At 42.3% G+C, this 23945-nt stretch overlaps 2 protein-coding genes across 7 annotated transcripts in view; one reads left to right on the top strand and one right to left on the bottom strand.

The window, feature by feature from the left end:
* NVL (nuclear VCP-like) overlaps nucleotides 1-23945 on the top strand; it is a 179187-nt gene that overhangs the window by 125467 nt on the left and 29775 nt on the right. Inside the window, exon 23 of one of the 6 annotated variants that reach the window (XR_003514886.1) lies at nucleotides 6866-7009. The exons of 4 other annotated variants lie outside the window; for them this stretch is intronic. Coding sequence is in view for 1 of the 2 variants with exons in the window: in XM_027564536.1 (XP_027420337.1) it covers nucleotides 6866-6919 (54 nt within the window). In the remaining variant the exon portion in view is untranslated. Of the gene's footprint in view, nucleotides 1-6865; nucleotides 7140-23945 lie in introns of those variants that run through there. One more of the 6 variants, XM_027564536.1, reaches the window with a different exon arrangement.
* DEGS1 (delta 4-desaturase, sphingolipid 1) lies at nucleotides 1247-11586 on the bottom strand. Its single transcript, XM_027564541.1, has 3 exons — nucleotides 11340-11586; nucleotides 4584-5326; nucleotides 1247-1736 (listed from the first exon to the last, which is right to left on the bottom strand). Exons 1-3 carry the CDS (start codon nucleotides 11419-11421, stop codon nucleotides 1590-1592), a joined length of 972 nt encoding a protein of 323 aa, XP_027420342.1. The 5' UTR covers nucleotides 11422-11586; the 3' UTR covers nucleotides 1247-1589.

The following is a 23945-nucleotide window of genomic DNA, read 5'->3' as shown; positions in this document are numbered from 1 at the left end:
ACTGAAGGTGAGAGAAGGGGACGACAGAGGATGAGATGGTTGGATGGCATCATCGATTCAATGGACATGAGTTTGGGTGAACTCCAGGAGTTGGTGATGGACAGGGAGGCCTGGCGTGCTGCGGTTCACGGGGTCGCAAAGAGTCAGACAAGCCTGAGTGACTGAAGCACAAATGATTAGGTAAGCATTGGTTGGAGAGTCCAAAAGTGACACCTGACCTGATGGGATCCTTGTCTCAGGACCTGTCCTTGTGCCTTCAAGGCTCTGCAGCCCAGCCTTCCTATGCCCTCTCCCTACCCCCGACTCCTCCTTCTCCCTTTGGAAAAGTCACTGCCAGTGACACAAAGAATGGCCATAGTTTGCAGATGGGAGCCAGACTGGCCCAGAGATGCTAGGAGGCCAAAACCTCCACCAAGCAAGAGGTACAAGCAGAACTAACAGGTTTGGGGAAGGACAACGAGGCACCCCCTCTCCAGACCCAGCAGAAAATGGAACTGAGAGAGGGCTGACCCGGCAGGAGATCTAGGGGCTTTCAGCATTGGTCTGGCAGCTGCAGCCAGAGTTGTACAGGCGAGGGGAGTGGAGGGTTCAGTGAGAACGTAGGGCCCACTTAGCATCAAACCTGTCGGTAGGTTTTACCAGATACTTTTACTTGACTCAGCGTGTACATCTGAATCGTAAAGTTGCTTGTTATGACTCTAAACGTGTACTTTGTCCCCCAAAATTAGATCTGTGAGAAACCAATACTTTTGAGCGTGAGTATTGTGCTATTCACCACCAGTAGGCAAAAGTGTAATACAGCTGAGAATTACACAAGTAGGAATTTTATAGTATCTCATCTTCAGTACACCGGAGGGTTGGTGTTGTGTACAAATCGTAGACTATTTGACTTCTTTGATACTGAAGATTACTTTTAAAATAGTTCACTGTATTACAATAAATATACCTGAGTGACATGTTTCAGGTCACCAGGAATACCAGCCTAACAACCCCCAATACTGGCTACTTGACACCAGCCATCTACCATCAGACCCAACCAGTTTCTGCTGAAATGAAATGACATAAAATTATCAGTAAAGCTACTTCTAATCTGAGAGTCCACGCAGAAAAGGAAGTTGAGTTGTTGGACATGACTGAATTCAATAATGTCCTTATTTATGAGTAAGCTTGTGCTGGACTCGGTAAGCTCACCCCAGTCTGTGATTATAAAGATAGTCAATTAAAAAAAAAAGTGATAAACACTATGTATTGTGATTAATAGCTCAGTTTATTAGCGATTTTAATAAAGTAAATCCTTATAGTGAAAACAACATACTAGAAATAGCTTTTTAAAAGCTTTTTTTATGATATGCTTACAAAGGGTCAGACCTAAGTGAAAACATCCACCACAGTGGTAATATAATGAGTAAAGCTGAACACTGCGCAGATGGACTCTTTAAAGCCAGATTAGCTTCTTGACACTATGAAGATCACACTCTGAATTTGTATGAGGGCAGCTTCTAAACATAGTTGGTCTTAATAATTCAAAAATTCCACTTTCTCAGTTATGATCAAGTTTCAGAGAGGAGTTCCTTTGGTCTTAATGACATTTACTCCTGAACCTCGTTGCCTTTCAGATGCCTCTTCATTCTCGAATAGGGACTTATTGTATCATCCGTCACAAAATCATATAGCACTTTTATCCAGGAATTGTAGTGGGGGAGGTTGTCATAGTACTCAGCAGCTATTTTCCTCACCTAGAAGGGAAAAAATACAGCAAGATGAATAATGAGTGTTAACAGAGTCCTATTAAAGATGACAGATGGATGTCTGACATGCACACTCAGAAAAGAAACCATGAAACTTTCTCCTACCTCCCTCTTAAATAAATAAGTAACAGCAGCAGCTTTGGGAATTCTAAACAGAAAGCAGTTTACATTTTTGGAATAAACCATCTTTGACCCTCTAGGATTACTGACTCTTTTCAACAAGCTCTGAGGGATTAGTTTACTTGTAAATTTACTTGTAGTTTATTAGCTTACTTGTAAATGTGGCACTTGCCATCTTTTAATAACAAGTACTTGCAATCCAATCAACTTGATGTTTTTTAAATGTCATACTGAATGACTGGCATTGCAGGGTTTAAAGGCACCACTTGACGCTGCCATTAAGGAACCTGCCTGCAAATACCGATGAATTATTGTGGCATGCCAGTTAGAAATTGATCACTTATCAAACGTACAATTCAGCCACCTCACGTTAAGGATGTCTTTTTAAAAAAAAATGACTATGGCCAGTGTGATTAGCAAGCAAGACTAGTTAGTGCGGAGTAAAACACTGATTTCAACAAAATGTGATTGCAGTGATGTTTTTAAGGCTCTGAACAATCTAAAAACCACTGAATTGCACATTGTAAGTGTATGAATTGTATCTATGAGTTACCTTTCAATAGAGATGTTGAAAGAAACCTTGTTATGCATATCTATTAACTAACCATGTGATCATTACATGCAACATAATTACTGCAACACAACTATTGCAGAACAAGGTACTTCTTGGCATACACAATAGAACAGGCAGGAAAGGAAGACCAGAGAACTTTGAGAATGTCTATTAGTTCAGCTATGTGTGGAATGGAGTGGGAAATAGATTCTCACTGATGAACCATGAGCAGGTAATGTTTAAGCTGACCTAAGTTTTCAGTTTACAGACTGCTCAAGAAAATTACAAGTCAAAATATGTGGCTTATGTTGGAAAAGGTGAATTATTTTGTTCAAAGGTGACCAGCTTTCTCCTTAAACCATGTCATGTCCAACTCTTTTTGCGAGCCCATGGACTGTAGCCCACCAGGCTTCTCCATCCATGGGGTTTTCCAGGCAAGAATACTGGAGTGGGTTGACATTTCCTTCTCCAGGGGATCTTCCTGACCCAGGGATCGAAACTGTGTCTCCTGCATTGCAAGCAGATTCTTTACCAGTGAGCCGCCTAAGAAGCCCTAATCTCTTAAAAATATAAAAATGTACTTTCCTAGGCAGGGAAGAGGTGAGCAAAGGTGGGCACACTCTCCAACCAAAATGACACAAAGTAGCCACACGGGCACATCACACCACGTTCAAAACTGTTTTCAGCCAGCTGTGTGGTGATTTCCCCCATTTTATTTTGAAAACACAAAACCGACAGAAAAGCTGAAAGAACAACAAAACCATCAGCCATATGCTCTTCATTTAGGTCCACCAATTAACACTATGCCACAGCTACTTTCTCTCTCTCTTTCCATATATGATATAAATCACATACTTTGCTCTTTGCTGGAAGAGAAGTTGCAGATGTTATGTGCAAACTTACTCTGAATATTTCACCCTAAATATTCAATACATATCTCCTAAGAAAAAGTTATGTCATCAGTCGTGTCTGAGTCTTTGCAACCCCATGGACTGGTGCCTGCCAGGCTCCTCTGTCCATAGGATTTTCCCAGCAAGAATACTGGGATGGGTTGCCATTTTCTCCTCCAGGGGATCTTCCCAACCCAGGGATCGAACCTGCATCTCCTGCACTTGCAAGCGGATTCTTTGCCACTTAGCCACCTGGGAAGCCCAAGAACAAGGACATTTCCCGACAAAACCATAATAGCATTCCACACCCAAGAAACTTAACACTGACACAATATTACTATTATGTGGTTCATATTCAAAACTTCCCACTAACTCAATGTCCTTTCTAGATTTTTCTTTCCTCAACTAGTAATCCAATCAATAATCAAATGTTATATTTAGTTGTCATGCTGTATGCAAGTTTGTAAACAGTCAACAGTTAAAAACTTAAGATGAAATCTATAAAATTTGGGTGAGTAGATATGCTAGCATAAAATATCTGGTTATGGTTTCCTTAATATCACAGCTAAAAAAATAAAAAATCATGAAAAATTGATACTACATCTCCTACAACTTCCCCTTTTTAGAATTACAGAAACATTTTTTGGTAATGGAACTGTAAAAGCTATCCATTCTGAGGATGGAAAGTCTAATAAGTGAATTCATCAGAAATATAACTGAAGTTTGGAGAGGATTATCCTTTGAGAAAGGATGAAAGTCAATATGCTGCCTTTCATTTACTCCACAAGCAGTAAGATAAAAGTCTACTGTGACGGGAAACGGATGGTCCCTGCCTGTGGGATGTCTGCACCACTGGAAACTGACATTCACTTATTCTGCAGAGCAATTATGCAGAGTATCTGTATTTCACAATAAACCAACACAAACTTTAGCTAAGTGTATTTAACAGTGATAAAGGTTATGTAAATTTTTGCTGCCTCCACAGAGGGAATTTCATTTTCCATTTCTGAATTACTTTACATGTCAGTTGATTATACAGACCCCCCGAACACTCTAAACTTTATGTGTCACCACAAGGCTTAGGGATCCAGGACAGTGAGGTCTGTAAAATTAGGCTGCCCAACTCATGACTTTTAAGACTCTTGCTGTTTTCTTTGATGAACTGCCTAGATGGACAAAATATACTACATTTCATTTTAAATGAGCAAGTCAAGACTAATTGTGATCACAGAACCATCAGAAATTAGAACATGTATAAAATCCTTTACTTACCAGGGGAAGGCTTTTTCCGGGAATGTTGGGAAAGTCGTGGTGTTCATTATGGTAACCCACATTGAAGGTGAGTAAATTCAGAGGCCCATAATATGAATAAGTTTCATGTCCCTTTAAGAACATATAATGTTCAGCTATAAAATGTCCAGAAATCGGGTGCAAACCTAGGCCAAATAAGGAGGCTGCCAACATGTAGACTAAAGATTTAACTCCCAAAACATAGTAAACCACGATGTCAAAAGTGATCTGGATCACAGTATTGATTATTTCCAGATAGGAGATTGGTTTGGGGTTGATGAACAGAGGTCGAAAAGCATAAAAGAGAGGCTGAAGGATGACCCATATAAACTTTCTAAAAGTAGTACAGAAGAACCAGCCTTCAAAGTCGGTTGGAATATCCACATCGATGCCGTCAGCTCCGAGGTATCGATGATGATCCATGTGATATCTCTTAAAGGAAACTGAATATGGGACACCGATAGGGAGATTGGCAAATATTCCAAACCAACGATTCCACATAGCTTTGTAATGGCCAAAGGCGCTGTTGTGGGAAACTTCATGAATAGCCAGAGTCATTGAATGATTAACGCAGCTGCCAAAGGCATATGCCCAAAACAGGACCCATTTCCAGTCTAAGTCCTTTACTAAGTAAAATGCAACAAACTGAGTGAGAACCATCATAATTACAATCCATATCAAGTTGGAATCAGGCTTCATTAAGGATTTTATCTCTGGATACTTTGCTGTAAGGAAAAAAACAAACAAAAAATCAAAGCCTGAGAAAAGTGCATAACAGTTCTGCAATTAAACTAATATCAATTTACACATCAATTAATTTTTTCCAAATCATATGCTCTCTTTGAGACTATCAAATGTTCATCTACTACAGGGAAGGGGTATATGCTTTTTTAAAAATAGGTATATTTTGATGTGGACTATTTTTAATGTCTATTGAATTTGTTATAATACCACTTCTGTTTCATCTTAGCTCTCTAACTAGGGATGGAACCAACACCCCCTGCATTGGAAGTCTTTTTTTTTCTTTAAATAGAGTATGCATGGGTTCTAAGTCCCTTCTGACTCTTTGCAACTCTGGACTGTAGCCTGCCAGGTTCCTCTGTCCAGGGCCCAGGCAAGGATACTGGAGTGGGTTGCCATGCCCTCCTTCAGGGTGGAAGGCGAAATCTTAACCACTAGACTGCCAGGGAAGTCCCGGGAAGAAGTATATTCTAACAGTAAAGTTACTAAATATCATGTCACAACAAATTTGAGAATTTTTGTAGGAAAAAATGAGCCTCAAAATCTAGACCCTCATACATTAACAGAAAGATAGTCACAACATGAATAAATGTTATCTAGTTCCCTTTTCTGGAGAAGGCGATGGCACCCCACTCCAGTACTCTTACCTGGAAAATCCCATGGATGGAGGAGCCTAGTAGGCTGCAGTCCATGGGGTTGCAAAGAGTCGGACACGACTGAGCAACTTCACTTTCACTTTTCACTTTCATGCATTGGAGAAGGAAATGGCAACCCACTCCAGTGTTCTTGCCTGGAGAATCCCAGGGACGGGGGAGCCTGGTGGGCTGCCGTCTATGGGGTCGCACAGAGTCGGACACGACTGAAATGACTTAGCAGCAGCAGCAGTTCCCTTTTCACTCTTAAAAATTTTTGTATGTTACCCCTTTCCCAGGGGGGGACGCGCGGGGCCGGGGGGCCGGCGGCGCGCGCCTGTCGCCGCTGTCACACGCGTCCGCGCTCGTGTCCCTTCCCTCTGCCCCGGGCGGTGGGGGGAGGGAGGAGGGCACGCAGGCGTCGGTGTGGCCCTTGCACTCAAAAAAAAAAAAAAAAGAAAGAAAAAAAAAAATTTTTGTATGTTAAATTTGTAAGTTTTACAAAAGTGGCAATCATAGTCTGATAAACTGATGTATCTGATTTAGGTTTTATAATTTCCTTATACTGACCAAGTCACTTCTACTTGCCAGTTTGTTGTAACTTCTAGCCATTTTCTGTATTTTCAAATGTTTAGATGTATAAATTTCTGCCAATGTAGACTTCTAGTTATCTCAAATTAGTGTAGATTCTAAAGAACTCTTATCGATTCACAATGCCTCTTTCTTTCCTTTCCTTCTGCATCAGGACTGAACAATGCTAATTTGTGTTAGATTATTATTTGTTGACTTCACACACAAATATCTAACCAAGTATTATGGAATATGCTAGTAATTCAGGGAAGTATTGCCTAGAGGCAAATGCAGATTCTTCTCCGTATCCTGCCACTCCAGGTAATGGAAGCCCAGATACACACTTTGGTTTTGTGGGTTGGCAAGTATGTTTAACCCAGCACAACAAAAAGAAGAGGAGCAGCTTCACCTTCTTTTCTCTAAAAGTGAAATGAAGAATTCTAGCTTAAAATGCAGGACAGGAAGGTAAGTCCAGTTTCACATATATAAGGGTCGGGTTAATTCAAGGTAATTCTTCTTGTTCCTTTCCTTTCCCCTCTCCTATCCCTAACTTCTCATCTTTCTTGCTGTTAGTCCATTTCATCAGTGTTAACAATTTTGTAGGCAATGGGTCAAAAAAAGTAATCTTATGGGTTTTGAGTCTAAAACTAATTATCCTGGGATAAATTAAAAGCTCAAGTAAGTATTTCATTTAAATATGGGTACGTCCAACAGTTGTTCAAACATAAAATAACAAAGTATTCAGTTCATTGGTGAATAGTAATTCTTTTGTATTAAAATGTTATTTCTATTTAGAGCTCCAGCATTTTTAGTTTAAATAAAATTTGATTAAATGGACATATCTGACAAAAGATAGAAGATAACACACGTTTTGCAGGTGTGCTGCTGCTGCTGCTGCTGCTGCTGCTGCTAAGTCACGTCAGTTGTGTCCGACTCTAGTATATAAAAAATCAACACTAGGATGCCAATATAATTAAACAGGACAAAGAATAGTCTTTTCAACAAATGGTGCTGGAACAACTGGTCATCCACATGTAAAAGAATAAAACTGGACCTCTCTCTTACACCATACACAAAAATTGAGTGAGTGAGTGAAGTTGCTCAGTCGTGTCTGTGGACACATGGACTCGTGGACTGTAGCCCATCAGGCTCCTCCGTCCATGGGATTCTCCAGGCAGGAATACTGGAGTGGGGTGCCATTTCCTTCTCCAGGGGATCTTCCCAACCCAGGGATCGAACCCAGGTCTCCCACATTGCAGGCAGACCTCTGAGCCACCAGGGAAGTCACAAAAATTACTTGGCTACAAAAAGGAATGGAGTACTGATACATGCTGCAACATGCGTGAACCTTGAAAACATCGTGCTAAGTGAGAGAAGTCAGTCACGAAAGACCAAGTATTATGACCTCATTCATAAGAAATGTCCAGAACAGTAAAATCCACAGAAACAAAGATTAGTGTTTGCCCAGGACTGGGCAGTGTGAGTGAAGGATATATTCAATGCTAATGAATATAGGGTTTCTTCTTGGGGTGACAAGAACTTTCTAAAAATTAGATTGCAGTACCGACTTGATGGATGTGAGTTCGGGTGATCTCCAGGAGTTGGTGATGGACAAGGAGGCCTGGCGTACTGCAATTCATGGGGTTGCAAAGAGTTGGACACGACTGAGCGACTGAACTGAACTGAACTGAATGGTTTAATACTGTGAATATATACATTAAAAAAAAAACAAAAAAAAAAGCACCCTACTGAATTGTACACTTTAAATAGGTGAGCTTTTGGGATTTCCCTGGTGATCTAGTGGTTAAGACTCTGTACTTCCAATGAAGGGGGCTCAGCTTCCATTTCTGGTCAGAAAACTAAGATCCCACATGCTGTGCAGCAAGGGCAAAAACAAAAAAGGGGAGGGGGAGGGGGAACTTTACAGTTTGTGAATTATATCTTAATAAGACAGTTAAAAAAAAAAAGTTTCCCAGCAGAAGTACAGCAGTAAAGGGAACATTTCCTGCAATTATATGACCTACTAATAATCATCCTTTCCCTGATAGCTCAGATGGTAAAGAATCTGCCTGCAATGCAGGAGATCCCAGTTCGATTCCTGGGTTTGGGAAGATCTGCTGGAGAAGGGATAGGCTACCCACTCCAGTATTCTTGGGCTTCCCTTGTGGCTCAGCTGGTTAAAAATCCGCCTGCAATGTGGGACATCTGGGTTCGATCCCTGGGTTGGGAAGATCCCCTGGAGAAGGGGAAGGCTACCCACTCCAGTATTCTGGCCTGGAGAATTCCATAGACTGTACAGCCCATGAGGTCGCAAAGAGTCAGACACTACTGAGACTTTTACTTTCACTTCACTTTCACTTTCTGATGGCTCAGTGGTAAAGAATCTGCCTGTCAATGCAGGAAATGCAGGTTCAATCCCTGGGTGGGGAAGATGCCCTGAAGAAGGAAATGGCAAACCACTCCAGTAAGCTTGCCTGGGAAATCCTATGCACAGAGGAGCCTGGTGGGCTACACAGTCCACAGGGTTGCAGAGAGTGGGACATGACTGAGCGACTAAACAACAATAGTAATGGTCCAACTAAACAACCATAAATGGCCCAATCAATAGCTTTCATTAGTTTTGTACATAAATTTTGTAAATTTAGTGTATGGATGTTGGCTGTTATCATATCCATGTTCTCTTGTGCCTCTCACCCTGTCAAAACCTGACACATTTCAAAAATATCTCATCATTTAAGTATAATTTAAACAAATCTCCAGATTCTTATCTTTTCTGAGGTTATTCCATCTCCACCGCTGATATGGAACACTGAGCAGTATTTACACCTGCAGAGAAAATGATTAGCATCTTCATCGGGAAATACTGTAGTCCTTTTACTTTCCAAGTGAAACGGTCCAGTGATAATAAGTTTGTGGAAAAAAGGTTCATGTTGAGATAAGCATGGACAAACACCTTTTCACTTCCTTGATTGTCTGAATATTAAACAGATAGCTACATTTTGGTATTCAGGTGTTTGTTTTTACAGAGTTGAGACCAGATTATTCTTATGCATGTATTGATTAGGCATAGATTAAAATGTACTATATGCCATCTCTTATGTGTGATTTGCAAAATACACATTTTTGATTAAAAATAGTAAAGAAAGCATCCAAGAACCAAAGTCTCTTAAAGGGGTAGCGTTAATAGCAACTATAAATGTTCACGCTCCCAGCTTATTGATTCGATTTTTAAAAATCCATTTCAATAGGATCTACTAATGCTTTTTTTTTTTACAATTTATAAATTTATTTAACAGAGTCCCTAGTGTCAGAAGGATATGGGTTTAAATCTAGATTCACCCATGTATTAGTTATATGATCACGTATTACCCAACTCAGGTTCCATTGTTTGCTAATACTTGAGAGACAAGTATTGGTTGGAAAGGAACAGTTGCTTTATCCAGGACGCCGGCAATTTGGAGAAGGCGAACTGCTGTTCAATAGCCAACTTTGAAGAGTCTGCTAGACTATGGAAGTTTTTAAAGGTCTAATTCCTTTCCTTTTGTGAAAATATGACATTTCTACCTTACTCCAGCAAAGAGCAGGGACTTGCCTTTTCTTTTCACTTGGCGAATGGATGCTGACAAGAACAACTAGGCGGATACTCTGTATGAGAAATAATTCCTCCTATTCAACTTGTCACCCATTAGTTTCCAGATTTTCAAAACAAGAGCAAACGTTGTGGTAGAATCTAACCCAAATCAGAATGCCCCTCTAACAGTTATTCACTCCTACCACATCTTTAAAATAGGGGTAACATCGACCTAGTCACTGGGAAAATTAAATTGGTTAATGTTTGTAAAGTACTCAACACAGTACCTAACACAACCCTGGGAGAGATGAGAGAATTCTCTATATAATATAGAAGCTGCAAACAGCTGAGCGCCTGACACCTCCAGAGAGTTGTTAGGGCCTAGTTTAACCTGATGTAAAAGCCCTAAATTAGCAGTCAGGGAACCAGAAGGCTAATCTTGGCAAGTCTTCCACACACAGCCTTTTCGTCCAAAAAAAACTGTGATGGATGAAAAATAAACATGAATCTGCCCCTCTCGCAGCCTTATTTGTGAGAATTCACGAGATCAGCGTGAGCACCCCAGGACCCAGGCCCTGGAAAGGTTACCCTTCCGGTCTGAAAGGCCCCTGGGGGCAAACGGGTGGGATACCACCAGCCCCCTCCCTGGGCCCAGGCTGCAGCCGCCGGCGCCGGGATCGCTAGCGGGCGTCGGCCAGCGTCCGCGCGCCCCGCGTGTGGGCCTCTAGATGCTCCGGGACCACGCCCTGCCTCGCACACGCTCGCAGCCTGGCTTCGCCCGGGGCCGCCGGGCAGAGGAAGAAGGGAGAGGAAGAGAAAGAGGCGGGGGAGGGGGGAGACGGGGAAGGGGGGAAGGCGGAAGGGAGAAGGGAGAGGAGATCACTGCGCCCACCGGCAGCACGAGTATCTCTGGGCGAGAGGATCTACTCGAGCGCGGTCTGGCCGAGGGAACCCGGCTGAAGAAAACCCTGTCCCCGAACGGACGCCCGCGCTCGAGGGCGCGCCTGTGCCTCCCCCGCCGAAGGTTCGGGTCTGCGCGGCCAGGCGGGGGCGCGCGGGGGAATCCCTCCCTCACGAGCCGGGCCGGGGCCCGGGCGGCGGCGGGACGCGGCCGGGAGCGGGCTCTTAACGGGCCTCGGGCGCGCAGGGGCCGCCGCGAGGAAGGCGCGTCCAGGTGGCGGGAGGCCGCGCACGCACATAACGGGGCGCGGGCCCGAGCCTCACCCAGGATCTCCTGGCGCCGAGTGGCGTGCGGCTGATCGGTGTAGACCCACTCGAAGTCTTCCCGTGAAACGCGATTCCCCATGGCGGCGGCTCACGGGCCAGCGGCGGGCTCTCGCTCCTATCCACTCTCCTCCTGGGCGGCGGCGAAAGCGAAGACTGCCGCTCCGCAACTCGTGTCAGCCGGCGGCGGAGGGGCGGGAGAGGAGACGCAGGTCGGGGCGGAGTCCCGAGGCCCCGCCCCCCGGCGGAGTCCCGAGGCCCCGCCCCCCGGCCTGGAGCTGGGGTGGGCGGGCGCCCCCTCCGCGGGGCGGGATTCCGTTGCTCCGCGGCGCTCGTTTCTGCTTTTTATGTGACTCGGCGACAAGCCGGGATGCCGAGTTCCTGCAAGTCCCAGCTCCCTGAGGCCTGTTCTGCGCGGTGCTGGTGCTGGTCCCCGGGAAAAGGTGAAAAAGGCAGGAAAGGTCTCAAGTGAAATGAGACTGCGCTTTAGCGCCTCGCGGGGAGGCTGGAGCTTGAGCCCAAGAATCCTTGGTCAGTAATCCGTGGCAACTTGCCCAAGTTTTGTTTAATTTTGAAAAGCAAATTATTTACTGAGCTGTTTTTGGCTGCCTCCTCGAAATAATACCTCAGGAAAAAAATGCGGAGCGTGTGGTGATTAAGAGCTAATTAAGAAAAAGGAAATCACTCTCGTTGAGAGTGAAAAATCATGAGGAATTTGTTGTTCTGCCTGAATTATTCTAGTGTGACCATTTCTCTTGTAAGTTCATTGCTCAACCTTACATCTATCACAGGTCGTTTGAACCACCGCCTCTTCCTGAGAGGATATTTTGTCTCAAAATTAAGTTACCCCTTCTCCAATAAAAAAGAAACTGACTAAGATTACAAAAAGGAAGATAACCAACAGGATATTCTCAGTAAAACACCACATCCACACATGCACACTACAGCCAAGTGTGATCAAATACCTAGAACCAAATGCTAATGTATAGAAAATAGAACAGAGGAGCATGTTAAACTACACCACAGACATAGAATCAGCAAGATCTTGACTGTGGGAAATTCTGTAGGGCAACATCCTGAGTACTTTAATAAATAAAATGCAAGAGAAACAAAAGAGGGAAAACCGACAGATTAAAAGGGCTGCAAAAAACGTCAATCAACTGCAATTTATTGATTTTGTATTTTAAGTCGTTTACAAACTGTATTTACAGCATTTTAGTTTGTGTGTGTGTGTGCGCGCGCAGCTGTTCTGGGTCTTCCTTACTTTGCAGGCTCTTCTCTAGTTGCTGTGAGCAGGCTTCTCATTATGGTGGCTTCTCTTGTTTCAGAGAACAGGCCCTAGGGCCCCCGCGACTTCAGTAATTGCCACTCCTCAGCTGTAGAACACAGGCTCAATACTTCTGACAAGGGCTTAGTTGCCCGAGGCATGTGGGATCTTCCTGGGTCAGAGATGGAACCTATGTCTCCTGCCTTGGCAGGTGGATTCTTTACCACTGAGCTGCCAGGGAAGCCCACAGCTTATTCATCTTATTTAGATTGTGATTCAAATTGTGAAAACTTTTAAAAATTGACATGTGATCATTTCATTCAGATATTGATTAGATATGTGGTGATATTGAGGAGTTGTTAATTTAACTGTGATAATAGTGCTATATTATGGTTACAGTTTTATTTTGTTTTTGTTTTTTTTAAGACCATATCTGTTAGTGTTTCATACCAGAGGTAAAAACCTCAAACAAACTAAAACAAATAATGGTGCATGCAGTTAACCATACAATGTTATACTATGCCTCACTAAAAATAAATGAGGAAGGTCTTTGTGTGTTAATATGAATTAATCTTCAAAATACACCATTAAATGCAAAACATTGAGCAGGAGCGGGGAGTGTATGCATAATGCATATATAATATGTTTTTCCTTGGATATGCACAAAATAGGTTTAGAAAGACACTCAAGAAATGATTATATTTTAGGAGAGTAAGTAGAAATCTGAGGGAAAGGGTTGGGAGGGAATATTTTCACTTAGTTCTTTTCACCTTTTATATTTGAATTGAATGTGGATTTTGACATTCTAGAGAAAAGGAGAAGAACTCAGTTACAGGCTTTTTGTGGGGATTAACAATATTTTAATTACACATAGGCATGCACACGCACTCAGCAGTGGCCACAGGACTGGAAAAGGTCAGTTTTCATTCCAGTCCCAAAGAAAGGCAATGCCAAAGAATGTCCAAACTACCGCACAATTGCACTCATCTCACACGCTAGCAAAGTAGTGCTCAAAATCCTTCAAGCTAGGCTGCAACAGTATGTGACCAAGAACTTCCAGTTGTACAAGCTGGATTTAGAAAAAGCAGAGGAACCAGAGATCAAATTGCCGACATCCATTGGATCATTGAAAAGGCAAGGGAGTTCCGGAAAAACATCTACTTCTGCTTTATTGACTACGCCATAGTCTGTGACTGTGGATCACAACAAACTGTGGAAAATTCTGAAAGAGATGGGAATACCAGACCACCTGACCTGACTCTTGAGAAATCTGTATTCAGGTCAGGAAGCAACAGTTAGAACTGGACATGGAACAACAGACTGGTTCCAAATAGGGAAAGGAGTACGTCAAGGCTGTATATTGTCACCCTGCTTATTTAACTTATATGCAGAGTACATTATGCAAAATGCTGGACTGGATGAGGGACAAGCTGGAATCAAGACTGCTGGGAGAAATATTAATAACCTCAGATGTGCAGATGATACCACCCTTATGGAAGAAAGCAAAGAAGAACTAAAGAGCCTCTTGATGAAAGTGAAAGAGGAGAGTGAAAAAGTTGGCTTAAAACTCAACATTCAGAAAACTAAGATTATGGCATCCAGTCCCATCAGTTCATGGCAAATAGATGGAGAAACAATGGAAACAGTGAGAGACTATATTTTCTTGGGCTCCAAAATCACTGCAGATGGTGACTTCAGCCATGAAATTAAAAGACGCTTGCTTCTTGGAAGAAAAGCTATGATCAACCTGCTGCTGCTGCTAAGTCGCTTCAGTTGTGCCCAACTCTGTGCGACCTCTGAGACAGCAGTCCACCAGGCTCCCCCGTCCCTGGGATTCTCCAGGCAAGAATACAGGAGTGGGTTGCCATTTCCTTCTCCAATGCAGGAAAGTGAAAGTGAAGTCGCTCAGTCATGTCCGACTCTGAGAAACCCCATAGAGTGTAGCCTATCAGGCTCTTCCATCCATGGGATTTTCCAGGCAAGAGTACTGGAGTGGGGTGCCATTGCCTTCTCCGATGACCAACCTAGACGCATATTAAAAAGCAGAGACATTACTTAGCTAACAAAGGTCCATCTAGTCAAAGCTATGGTTTTTCCAGTAGTCATGTATGGATGTGAGAGCTGGACTATAAAGAAAGCTGAGTGCTGGGGAATGGATGCTTTTGAACTGCAATGTTGGAGAAGACTCTTGAGAGTCTCTTGGACAGCAAGGAGATCCAACCAGTCCATCCTGAAGGAAATCAGTCCTGAGTATTCGTTGGAAGGACTGATGCTGAAGCTGAAACTCCAATACTTTGGCCACCTGATGTGGAGAACTGACTCATTGGAAAAGACCCTGATGCTGGGAAAGATTGAAGGCAGGAGGAGAAGAGGATGACAGAGGATGAGATGGTTGGATGGCATCATCGACTCGATGGACATGAGTTTGAGTAAGCTCTGGGAGTTGGTGATGGACAGGGAAGTCCGGTGTGCTGCAGTCTGTGGGGTCACAAAGAGTCGAAAAGGACTGAGGGACTGAACTGAACTGATGCACATACATACATGTTTCTTTAGTTTGGGCTTTTAAAAGATCTTATTGTGTTGTCTTACTTTCATATGTTTTTCTTAAAAAAAATTCTGAATGTCTTTTTCTGTGGGTCGTATATTGTACACTCTTTAAAAGATTTATTTATTTTTGACCGAGAGCAACACTGGATCTCAGTTGCTGCACACAGGCTTTCTCTAGTTGCAGCAAGTGGGAGCTGCTCTCTGGTTGCAGTGCTCAGGCTTCTCATTGCGGTGGTTTCTCTTGTGGTGCATGAGCTCTAGACCACAAGCGCTTCAGTAGTTGCCACTCCCAGCCTCACAACTGGCTCAACAATTGTGTCTCTCAGGCTTCGTTGCTTTGTGGCAAGTGGAATCTTCCTAGACCAGGGATTGAACTGTTGTCCCCTGCATTGCAAGGTGGATTCTTAACCACTGGACCACCAGGGAAGCCCTCATTTTCTTACTCTTGACAGGGAGTTTGTCTTAAAACAATCATACCAGACATTCTAGAAAGGCAGTACTATCCAGTCTGCTCTCAGAAGTTGTGGGTAAATCCCAATAGCTCCTGATGATAACTGGGAAATGTCAGACAATGTAGTTTCAGAAGACAATAATCATATTTTTGAAATCAACCTGTTCTTCCATTTGAATTTTTCATTTTCCATTTAAAAAAAAATTTTAATGAGAATTCATTTTTAAACATTGAAGCATAATTGATTTACAATATTGTTAGTATATTTCAGTTTACAATATTGTTTTGTTATACAACAAAATGATTCAGCTATATATATTTATCAGACTATTTTCCCTTATAAGTTATGACAAGATATTGAATGTAGTTCCCTATGTACATTCTTTTTCTAAAAATATTTATTTATTTATTTGGCTATCCTGGGTCTTAGTTGCGGCACGAAGAATCTTTGATCTTCATTGCAACGTGCAAATTCTTCATTTCGGCAAGTGGGATCTAATTCCCTGACAAGGAAACCTGCATTGGGAGAATGGAGTCTTAGCCACTGGACCACTAGGGAAATCCCCCTTGTGTAAATTGTTGTTGAGTATCTGTTTTATATATAGTAGTATGTGTTAGGAGAAGGCAATGGCACCCCTCTCCAGTGCTCTTGCCTGGAAAATCCCATGGACAGAGAAGCCTGGTAGGCTGCAGTCCATGGGGTCGCTAAGAGTCGGACACGACTGAGCGACTTCACTTTCACTTTTCACTTTCATGCATTGAAGAAGGAAATGGCAACCCACTCCAGTGTTCTTGCCTGGAGAATCCCAGGGACGAGGGAGCCTGCTGGGCTGCCGTCCATGGGGTCGCACAGAGTCGGACACGACTGAAGTGATTTAGCAGCAGCAGCAGTATGTGTTAATCCCATACTCCTAATTTATCCTCCCTCCACTTTACCCTTTGGTAACCACAAATTTGTTTTCTATGCTACAAGTCTGTTTCTGTTTTGTTAATAGATTCATTTGTACTATTTTTTAGAATCCACATGTAAGTGATATAATATTAGTCTTTCTCTTTCTGACTTACTTAGCATGATAATCTCTAGGTCCATCATGTTGCAAATGCAATATTTCATTCTTTTTTTTTTTTTTGGCTGAGTTATATCCCATTGCATATCAATACCACACCTTGTTTATCCATTTATCTGTTGATGGATAATTTGCTTCCATGTCTTGGCTATTGTACATAGTGCTGCTGTGAACTTTGGAGTACATGTATCCTTTTGAATTAGAGCTTTCATCTTTTATGGATATATGTTCAGGAGTGGGCTTGTTGGATCAAATGGTAGCTTTATTTTTAATTTTTTTTAAGGAACCTCCACATTGTTATCCATTGTGACTGTAAAAATTTGCATTCTCACCAACAGTATAGAAAGATTCCCTTTTCTCTACACCCTCTCCAACATTTATTATTTGTAGACTTATTGATGATAGCCATTCTGACTGGTGTGAGGTTATACTTCATTGTAGTTTTGATTTGCAATTCTCTAATAATTAGCAACGTTGAGCATTTTTTCACGTGCCTGTAAAGTCATCTGTATGTCTTCTTTGGAGAAATACCTATTTAGGTCTTCTGCCCATTTTTTTTATTGTGTGTGGTTTGTTTTTTTTAATATTGAGTTGTATGAGCTATTTGTATATTTTGGAAATTAACCACTTGTTGGTCGTATTATTTGCAAATATTTTCTCTCATTCCGTAAGTTGTCTTTTTGTTTTTTTGATGGTTTCCTTTGCTTTTAAGTTTGATTAGGTTTCATTTCTTAATTTTTGTTTTTGTTTATTTGCCTTGGGAGACTGATTTAAGAAAATATTGCTATGATCTGTGTCAGAGGATATTTTGCCTGTGTTCTCTCTAGGAGTTTTATGGTCTTATATTTAGGTCTTTAAACTATTTTTTGGCCACCTCATGCGAAGAGTTGACTCATTGGAAAAGACTCTGATGCTGGGAGGGATTGGGGGCAGGAGGAGAAGGGGACGACAGAGGATGAGATGGCTGGATGGCATCACTGACTCGATGGACGTGAGTCTGAGTGAACTCCGGGAGTTGGTGATGGACAGGGAGGCCTGGTGTGCTGTGATTAATGGGGTTGCCAAGAGTCGGACACGACTGAGCGACTGAACTGAACTGAACTATAGTCACCATGCTGTACATTATATTCCCGTGACATTTCTTTTATAACTGGAAGCCTGTACCTTTTGACTCCCTTCAAATCTTTTGTGTTTTTATAAACAGTAACAACCAGTTAAATAATGCAGTCAAATAGAAAGATACATTTATAACATAAAAAAGGACCTAAAAAGCAAAAAAAGGACCTAAAAGCAAATCTAACAAGAGATGTATAAGATCTTTAAAAGAAAATATTAACATTTTATTGAAAGACATTAAAGACAAATGGTGAAATAGGCTCATAGATTGAAAGACTAAATACAACAAAGATGTCAGTTATTCCCACTCCTACAATTGATCTACAAATTCAATGTAGTTTTATTCAAAATTAGGTTTTGGTGGAACTTGATAAATTTGTATTAAATTTATGTAGAAGAGTAAAAGCGGAGAAGGCAATGGCACCCCACTCCAGTACTCTTGCCTGGAAAATCCTATGGACGGAGGAGCCTGGTAGGCTGCAGTCCATGGGATCGCTAAGAGTCGGTTATGACTGATCGACTTCACTTTCACTTTTCACTTTCATGCATTGGAGAAGGAAATGGCAACCCACTCCAGTGTTCTTGCCTGGAGAATCCCAGGGACGGGGGAGCCTGGTGGGCTGCCATCTGTGGGGTCGCACAGAGTCAGACACGACTGAAGTGACTTAGCAGCAGCAGCAGAAGAGTAAAAGGGTCAAGAATAGCCAAAACATATATCTATAAAAGAACAGGTAAGAGAACTTAGTTCACCAGCTGAAAAATTCTTATAAAGCTTTAATATATAGTTTGAAGATAGCATATTAATAATATAGTGTAGTATAATAGATAGCATAGTAATAATTCAGGGATAAATAATATAATAATGAGACAAAATAGAGGGTACAGAAATAAGTTCTATCAGTATATATAATTATAAGATCAGTGAGGAAAAGGAAAGATTTTCAGTAAAAATAGTGCTGGGATAATTGGTTATCAATATGAGAAAACATGAGATTGAACTTATATTTTATACTAAAATTAGTTCAGTGTATCTTATAGACTTAAAAGTGGAAGATTAAGAAGATTTTGAATAGAAGATATTTAGGGAAGTTTAGGAAGTGATTTCTTAAAAGAAGATGCAAAAAGCACAAATCATCAAGAAAACAAATTTTAAAAGTAGACTACTTCATTAACTCTAGAAACTTCATCAGAAGTCATCATGAAGGGCTTCCATGGTGGCTCAGTGGTGAAGAGTCTGCCTGCCAATGCAGGCGATGGGGCTTTGGTTCCTGATCTTTGAAGATCCCACATACCGAGGAGTAGCTAAGCCCACGCCCCACAATTCCTGAGCCTTGTATTCTAAAGCCTGGGAGCTGAAACTACAAAGCCCATGTGCTGCAACCACTGAAGTCCGCATGCCTTAGAGCCCACAACAAGAGAGGCTACTGCAGTGAGAAGCCCGTGCACCACAATTATATAGGAGTCCCTGCAAATCCCATGGACGAAGGAGCCTGGTGGGCTGCAGTCCATGGGGTCGCTAAGAGTCGGACACGACTGAGCGACTTCACTTTCACTTTTCACTTTCATGTATTGGAGAAGGAAATGGCATCCCACTCCAGTGTTCTTGCTTGGAGAATCCCAGGGACAGGGGAAGCCTGGTGGGCTGCCGTCTATGGGGTCGCACAGAGTCGGACACAATTGAAGCGACTTAGCAGCAGCAGCAGCAGCAGCAGCTCACCGAAACTACAGAAAAGCCTGAACAGCAACGAAGACCCAGTACAGCCAAAAATAAATAATAAACAAAACTATTTTAGAAAAGTCATCGTGAAGAGTGAAAAGACAAACCATAAACTGAGAGATTTCCAACACATACAAATAATAAAGGACTAGTATAAAATATATACTTTAATATATATAAAGAACTCTTAAGAATTAAAAAGAAAAAAAGGAGGGGAGACTATAAGATAAAAAAGTAAAAACTAAGACTTTAACAGAAAAGGAAGCCTTAGTGTTGTCTCAGAGTCTAATCTGGCATGCAGATACCATGTCAAGTATTTACAGCAGAGGGAATTTAACATAGGGCATGAGTTATACCAGTGATGGAGGAGTTGGGAGGCAGAGGGAATAGCGAGGACAATGTGGGAAACTATTCCCATTCCCTCAGCTGGAAGGAGACAGAGGTAGGAGAAAGTGTTCTAGGGCCCCAGAAGGTAATACTGCCCAGTGGAAGCTGAAATTGCAGTGAGCATGTCTGGGAGGAGCTCAAGCCACAGTCGCAGCAGGCAAAGCCCAGGGTAGAGAAGGGAGGGGAGAACTCCTTGGCTTCACCCTTCTGCCTTCAAGTGTCCTCCCCTCGGTGTTTCCTATTAACCAAACTCAGCCAGAATCCCGTTGACATGGGAGCCCATGGAGTGAGCCCCTCTACAGTGCACTGCAGGAGAACATGAGGAATGGATCTGAGGGTAGACGGGCATAAACTAACACAAATGACCCAGGATGAAGTGAAAAATGTTCAACCTTATTATATCAATGACATGCAATTAAACTCTACAGGAAGACACCATTTTAGAAGTTCTCACTCCCAGCCAAACAACTACAACTGGTGGATGTTTTAGAGAACAGCAGCTATTTAAAGTCTGTGGAAATTGTCCTAAGGACATACAGCAAATAAAATATTTATTCAAAGGATCTACTAAATTTCAGCAAAAACAGCAAATGTCTACAGCACTTGAATGATGACCTGCTTTTACTCCCGTCAACCCAATCTCAATATAACAGATGCACCTCTCCAGGCAGCTGTGGCCAAGAAGATAAGGTTCCCTATTCCCCAGCTCCCAGTAAAGGGCTATGGTGTCTTCCTAGGAGGGACAGGTTGCCAGCATTTCTCATGCTTCCACCTCAACTGCCTCACCACAGTTCCATGTTGCAAAGGGTAAATTCCAAGAGAAATGAAGCAGGAAGTCACGAGTATTCATCCACTTGCCATCTCATGGAGTGGGAGCTCTACAAAAGCTGAGGCAGACTGAGAATACTGGGCTCTCAATCATCCTCACATCAACTCGTTTGTATCCCTGGAAAGGGCCTCACATTTAACTGAATCAGATTGTGGAGCAACTTATGCTCGAGGACATTGTCAATAATAACAGAGTTATCAGCCAGCAATTAGAGAAACCTACCAGCTGGGTGTTATACCAAAAGAAGCAGCCAACACATCAGGGAAAGGTATAATCAAAAAGTGCCCTGATGACATCCCTGGTGGAAGAGTGGATAAGAATTCACTCGCCAATGCAGGAAACATGGGTTCGGTCCCTGGTTCGGGAAGATCCCACGTGCCGTGGAGCAACGAAGCCCATGCGCCACAATTACTGAGCCCATGCTCTAGAGCCCATGCTCTGAAACAAGAGAAACCACAGCAATGCGAAGCCTGTATACCACTACAAAGAGTAGCCCCTGCTCGCTGCAACTGGAGAAAGCCAACACACAGCAATGAAGACTCAGTGCAGCCAAAAGTGAAAAAAAAATTTTTTTTTTAAATACCTTGCTAATCACATTCTGAAGGAGATCAGCCCTAGGATTTCTTTGGAAGGAATGATGCTAAAGCTGAAACTCCAGTACTTTGGCCACCTCGTGCGAAGAGTTGACTCATTGGAAAAGACTCTGATGCTGGGAGGGATTGGGGGCAGGAGGAGAAGGGGATGACAGAAGATGAGATGGCTGGATGGCATCACTGACTCGATGGATGTGAGTCTGAGTGAACTCTGGGAATTGGTGATGGACAGGGAGGCCTGGCGTGCTGCGATTCATGGGGTTGCAAAGAGTCGGACACGACTGAGCGATTGAACTGAACTGAATCACTGAGTGACTGCAGAACTTCAGGGCAATGCCCCATGGTGAGCAACATTAAGGCCTTCACAATGATAGAGAAATAGGATTTACTAAAATAGTCCAGCCAAGGGACTTCCCTGCGTTCCCAATGTAGGGGACCTGAGTTCCATCCCATCAGGGAATTAGGTCCCACATGCTGTAACTAAGAGTTCGAATGCCACAACTGCAACTAAAATATCCCAAGTGCTGCAGCCAAGACCTGGTGCAGCCAAATAAATTAAAAAAAGAAAAAGTCCAACGAATTCACTTAACAAACAGCTACCACAACAAACTCTGAGGGATAGGGGGAGGAGAAATCAGTATTGAGAGCTCCTACAATTATATTACCCAAGCTGTCCGTTTTTCAGGGTTAAAAAAAAGAGAGAAGAAGACATGCAAAGAAACAGGAAAGTGAGTATCATCCACACAAGGGGAAAAAGCAAATGACAGAAATTGTCTGTGAGAGGGCCCAGACTGAACAACACTTCACAGCTGTGACAATAAATATGCTTAAACAACTAAAGAAAACTGTGCTTAGAGAGGTAAAGGAAGGTGTGATGAAAATATCTCATCACACAGAGAATATAAATGAAGAGATAGAAATTATAAAAAAGAACTAAAGGGAAAGTCTGAAGTTGAAAAGTTTAAGACCTAAAATGAAAACTGCACTAAAGAGGCTCAACAGTAGATTTCAACTGACAGGAGAAAAATCTGTTGAATTTATAGATAGAGATGATACGACCTGAAGAATAGAGGGTTTTTTTTTGTTTTTAAATGAAGAAAAATGAGCAGAAACAGGGCAAATGCCATGTGAATGTGAAGATAGACATCTACAAGCTGAAGATAGAGTTCTAGAGCAAATCCTTCCATCAGAGCAAAAGGAATCAGCCTTGCCAACAGCTTGATCTCATGGTGTTAGCCTATAGAACTGTGAGATAGTAAATTTCTGTTAAGTTTCCCAGTCAATAAGTTTGCAGTAGAAACTAATACAGGCACCAATCTGTCATCTGCTGCTAATCTCTCCAAAGTGAGTCTGAAAAATGTTTTAGCATAAACTTTGATTCCGCAATACAAGTGAGCTTTCAGTTAAGAAAAGTGTAAAACCTGTACAGGTTGGTCTTTTTCTTTTAATTTGTCTGTGCTGAGTCTTTGTCTTTAGTTGAGCCGGTGGGACCAGGCTCTGACCAGGGATTGAACCTGGGTCCCCTGCATTGCAAGCATGGAGTCCAAACCACCAGATCACCAGGGAGGTCCCTCAGGTTGGTCTTTGAAGTCATGTCTCCATAAGCAAAAATGCTGACCTACGAGGGGTTCATGCACAGAACCTACAAAACAGAGTTGCTTGCATCTTCTTTCACCTATGACACTATTTGGAAAATAGGTAAAGTCATACTTTTCTGTAGCAAAACACTTCAGAAGAAGCTACTCTTGTGGCAAAATTGCTGAAGGAGTAGACTGGGGAAAAAATTATTGTATTTCCCAAATGTATTTCTTTCTGTCAACCCTAGAGGTATTGAAGAGACACAGACTGTAAATTATAGTAAAACATCAGCGTGTCAGGAGGCAATCTATGGGAAAGCCCTGCAAGCATGACTCTTCCTCGCACGCAAGTAGACTTTCACTTGCTTCTGCTGAGGTTGCCAGATGCCTTCACTCCTTGATAGTCTGGTGCCAAGAAAAATACACATGTGTTTTCAGTGTAAGCAGAAATCTGTGTGAAGTCTCTGCTCATCTGCAGACATGGGATCAGAGAGAGGAATTCAAACTTGTGGAACGTGTGATCAATTTTGTGAGAGCCTTCTCAGGCAACAAGTTTAAAAGCATAATCCTAAGTATATTAATGTTGGATACAAATTTGACTTTTCCTTTTGTTTAGGTGTTTTATCAGAAGCTTCAAAACTGTGAATGGGAGGGGGTCAGGTGCTCCATGTCAGTCATGCTCAAAGATGATGCAAACTGCAAAGACTAGAAAGAAATGTCCTGGACTTCAGACTTCTGATAAGAGATATGTCACATGCTCCCCACGTTGTTATATATGAGGAAACTAATGCCTGCTGAGGGTAAATTTTGTTATTATTAGCTTATCACCCCCCACCCAAGTGTCTGTAAGAAGAAGCAAAGAGAATAATCAAGAAAGGTAATAGAGAGGATTCCTTGGGTGGTTCTGTGGTCCAATGCAGGGGTCCAGGTTCAATCCCTGGTCGGGGTAGATTCCACATGCTGCAACTAAAAGACCCTGAGTGATACAACTATGACCCAGCTTAATCCAGTAAATAAATTTTTTAAAAAGTAACAGAAGTTCTTAAATTTCTTTT

The sequence above is a fragment of the Bos indicus x Bos taurus genome, chromosome 16, assembly GCF_003369695.1.
Source record: "Bos indicus x Bos taurus breed Angus x Brahman F1 hybrid chromosome 16, Bos_hybrid_MaternalHap_v2.0, whole genome shotgun sequence".
NCBI classification, from domain to species: domain Eukaryota; kingdom Metazoa; phylum Chordata; class Mammalia; order Artiodactyla; family Bovidae; genus Bos; species Bos indicus x Bos taurus.
Note: the sequence above shows the minus strand (reverse complement) of the source record. Positions and strands in the feature narration are given on the sequence as shown.

Coding starts and splice junctions, on each gene's coding strand:
- DEGS1 (XM_027564541.1), bottom strand. CDS start 11,421: ATGGGGAATCGCGTTTCACGGGAAGACTTCGAGTGGGTCTACACCGAT. Junction 5,327..11,339: donor TCGGCGCCAGGAGATCCTGG/GTGAGGCTCGGG, acceptor TTTTCCTTACAG/CAAAGTATCCAGAGATAAAA. Junction 1,737..4,583: donor CCGGAAAAAGCCTTCCCCTG/GTAAGTAAAGGA, acceptor TTTCCCTTCTAG/GTGAGGAAAATAGCTGCTGA.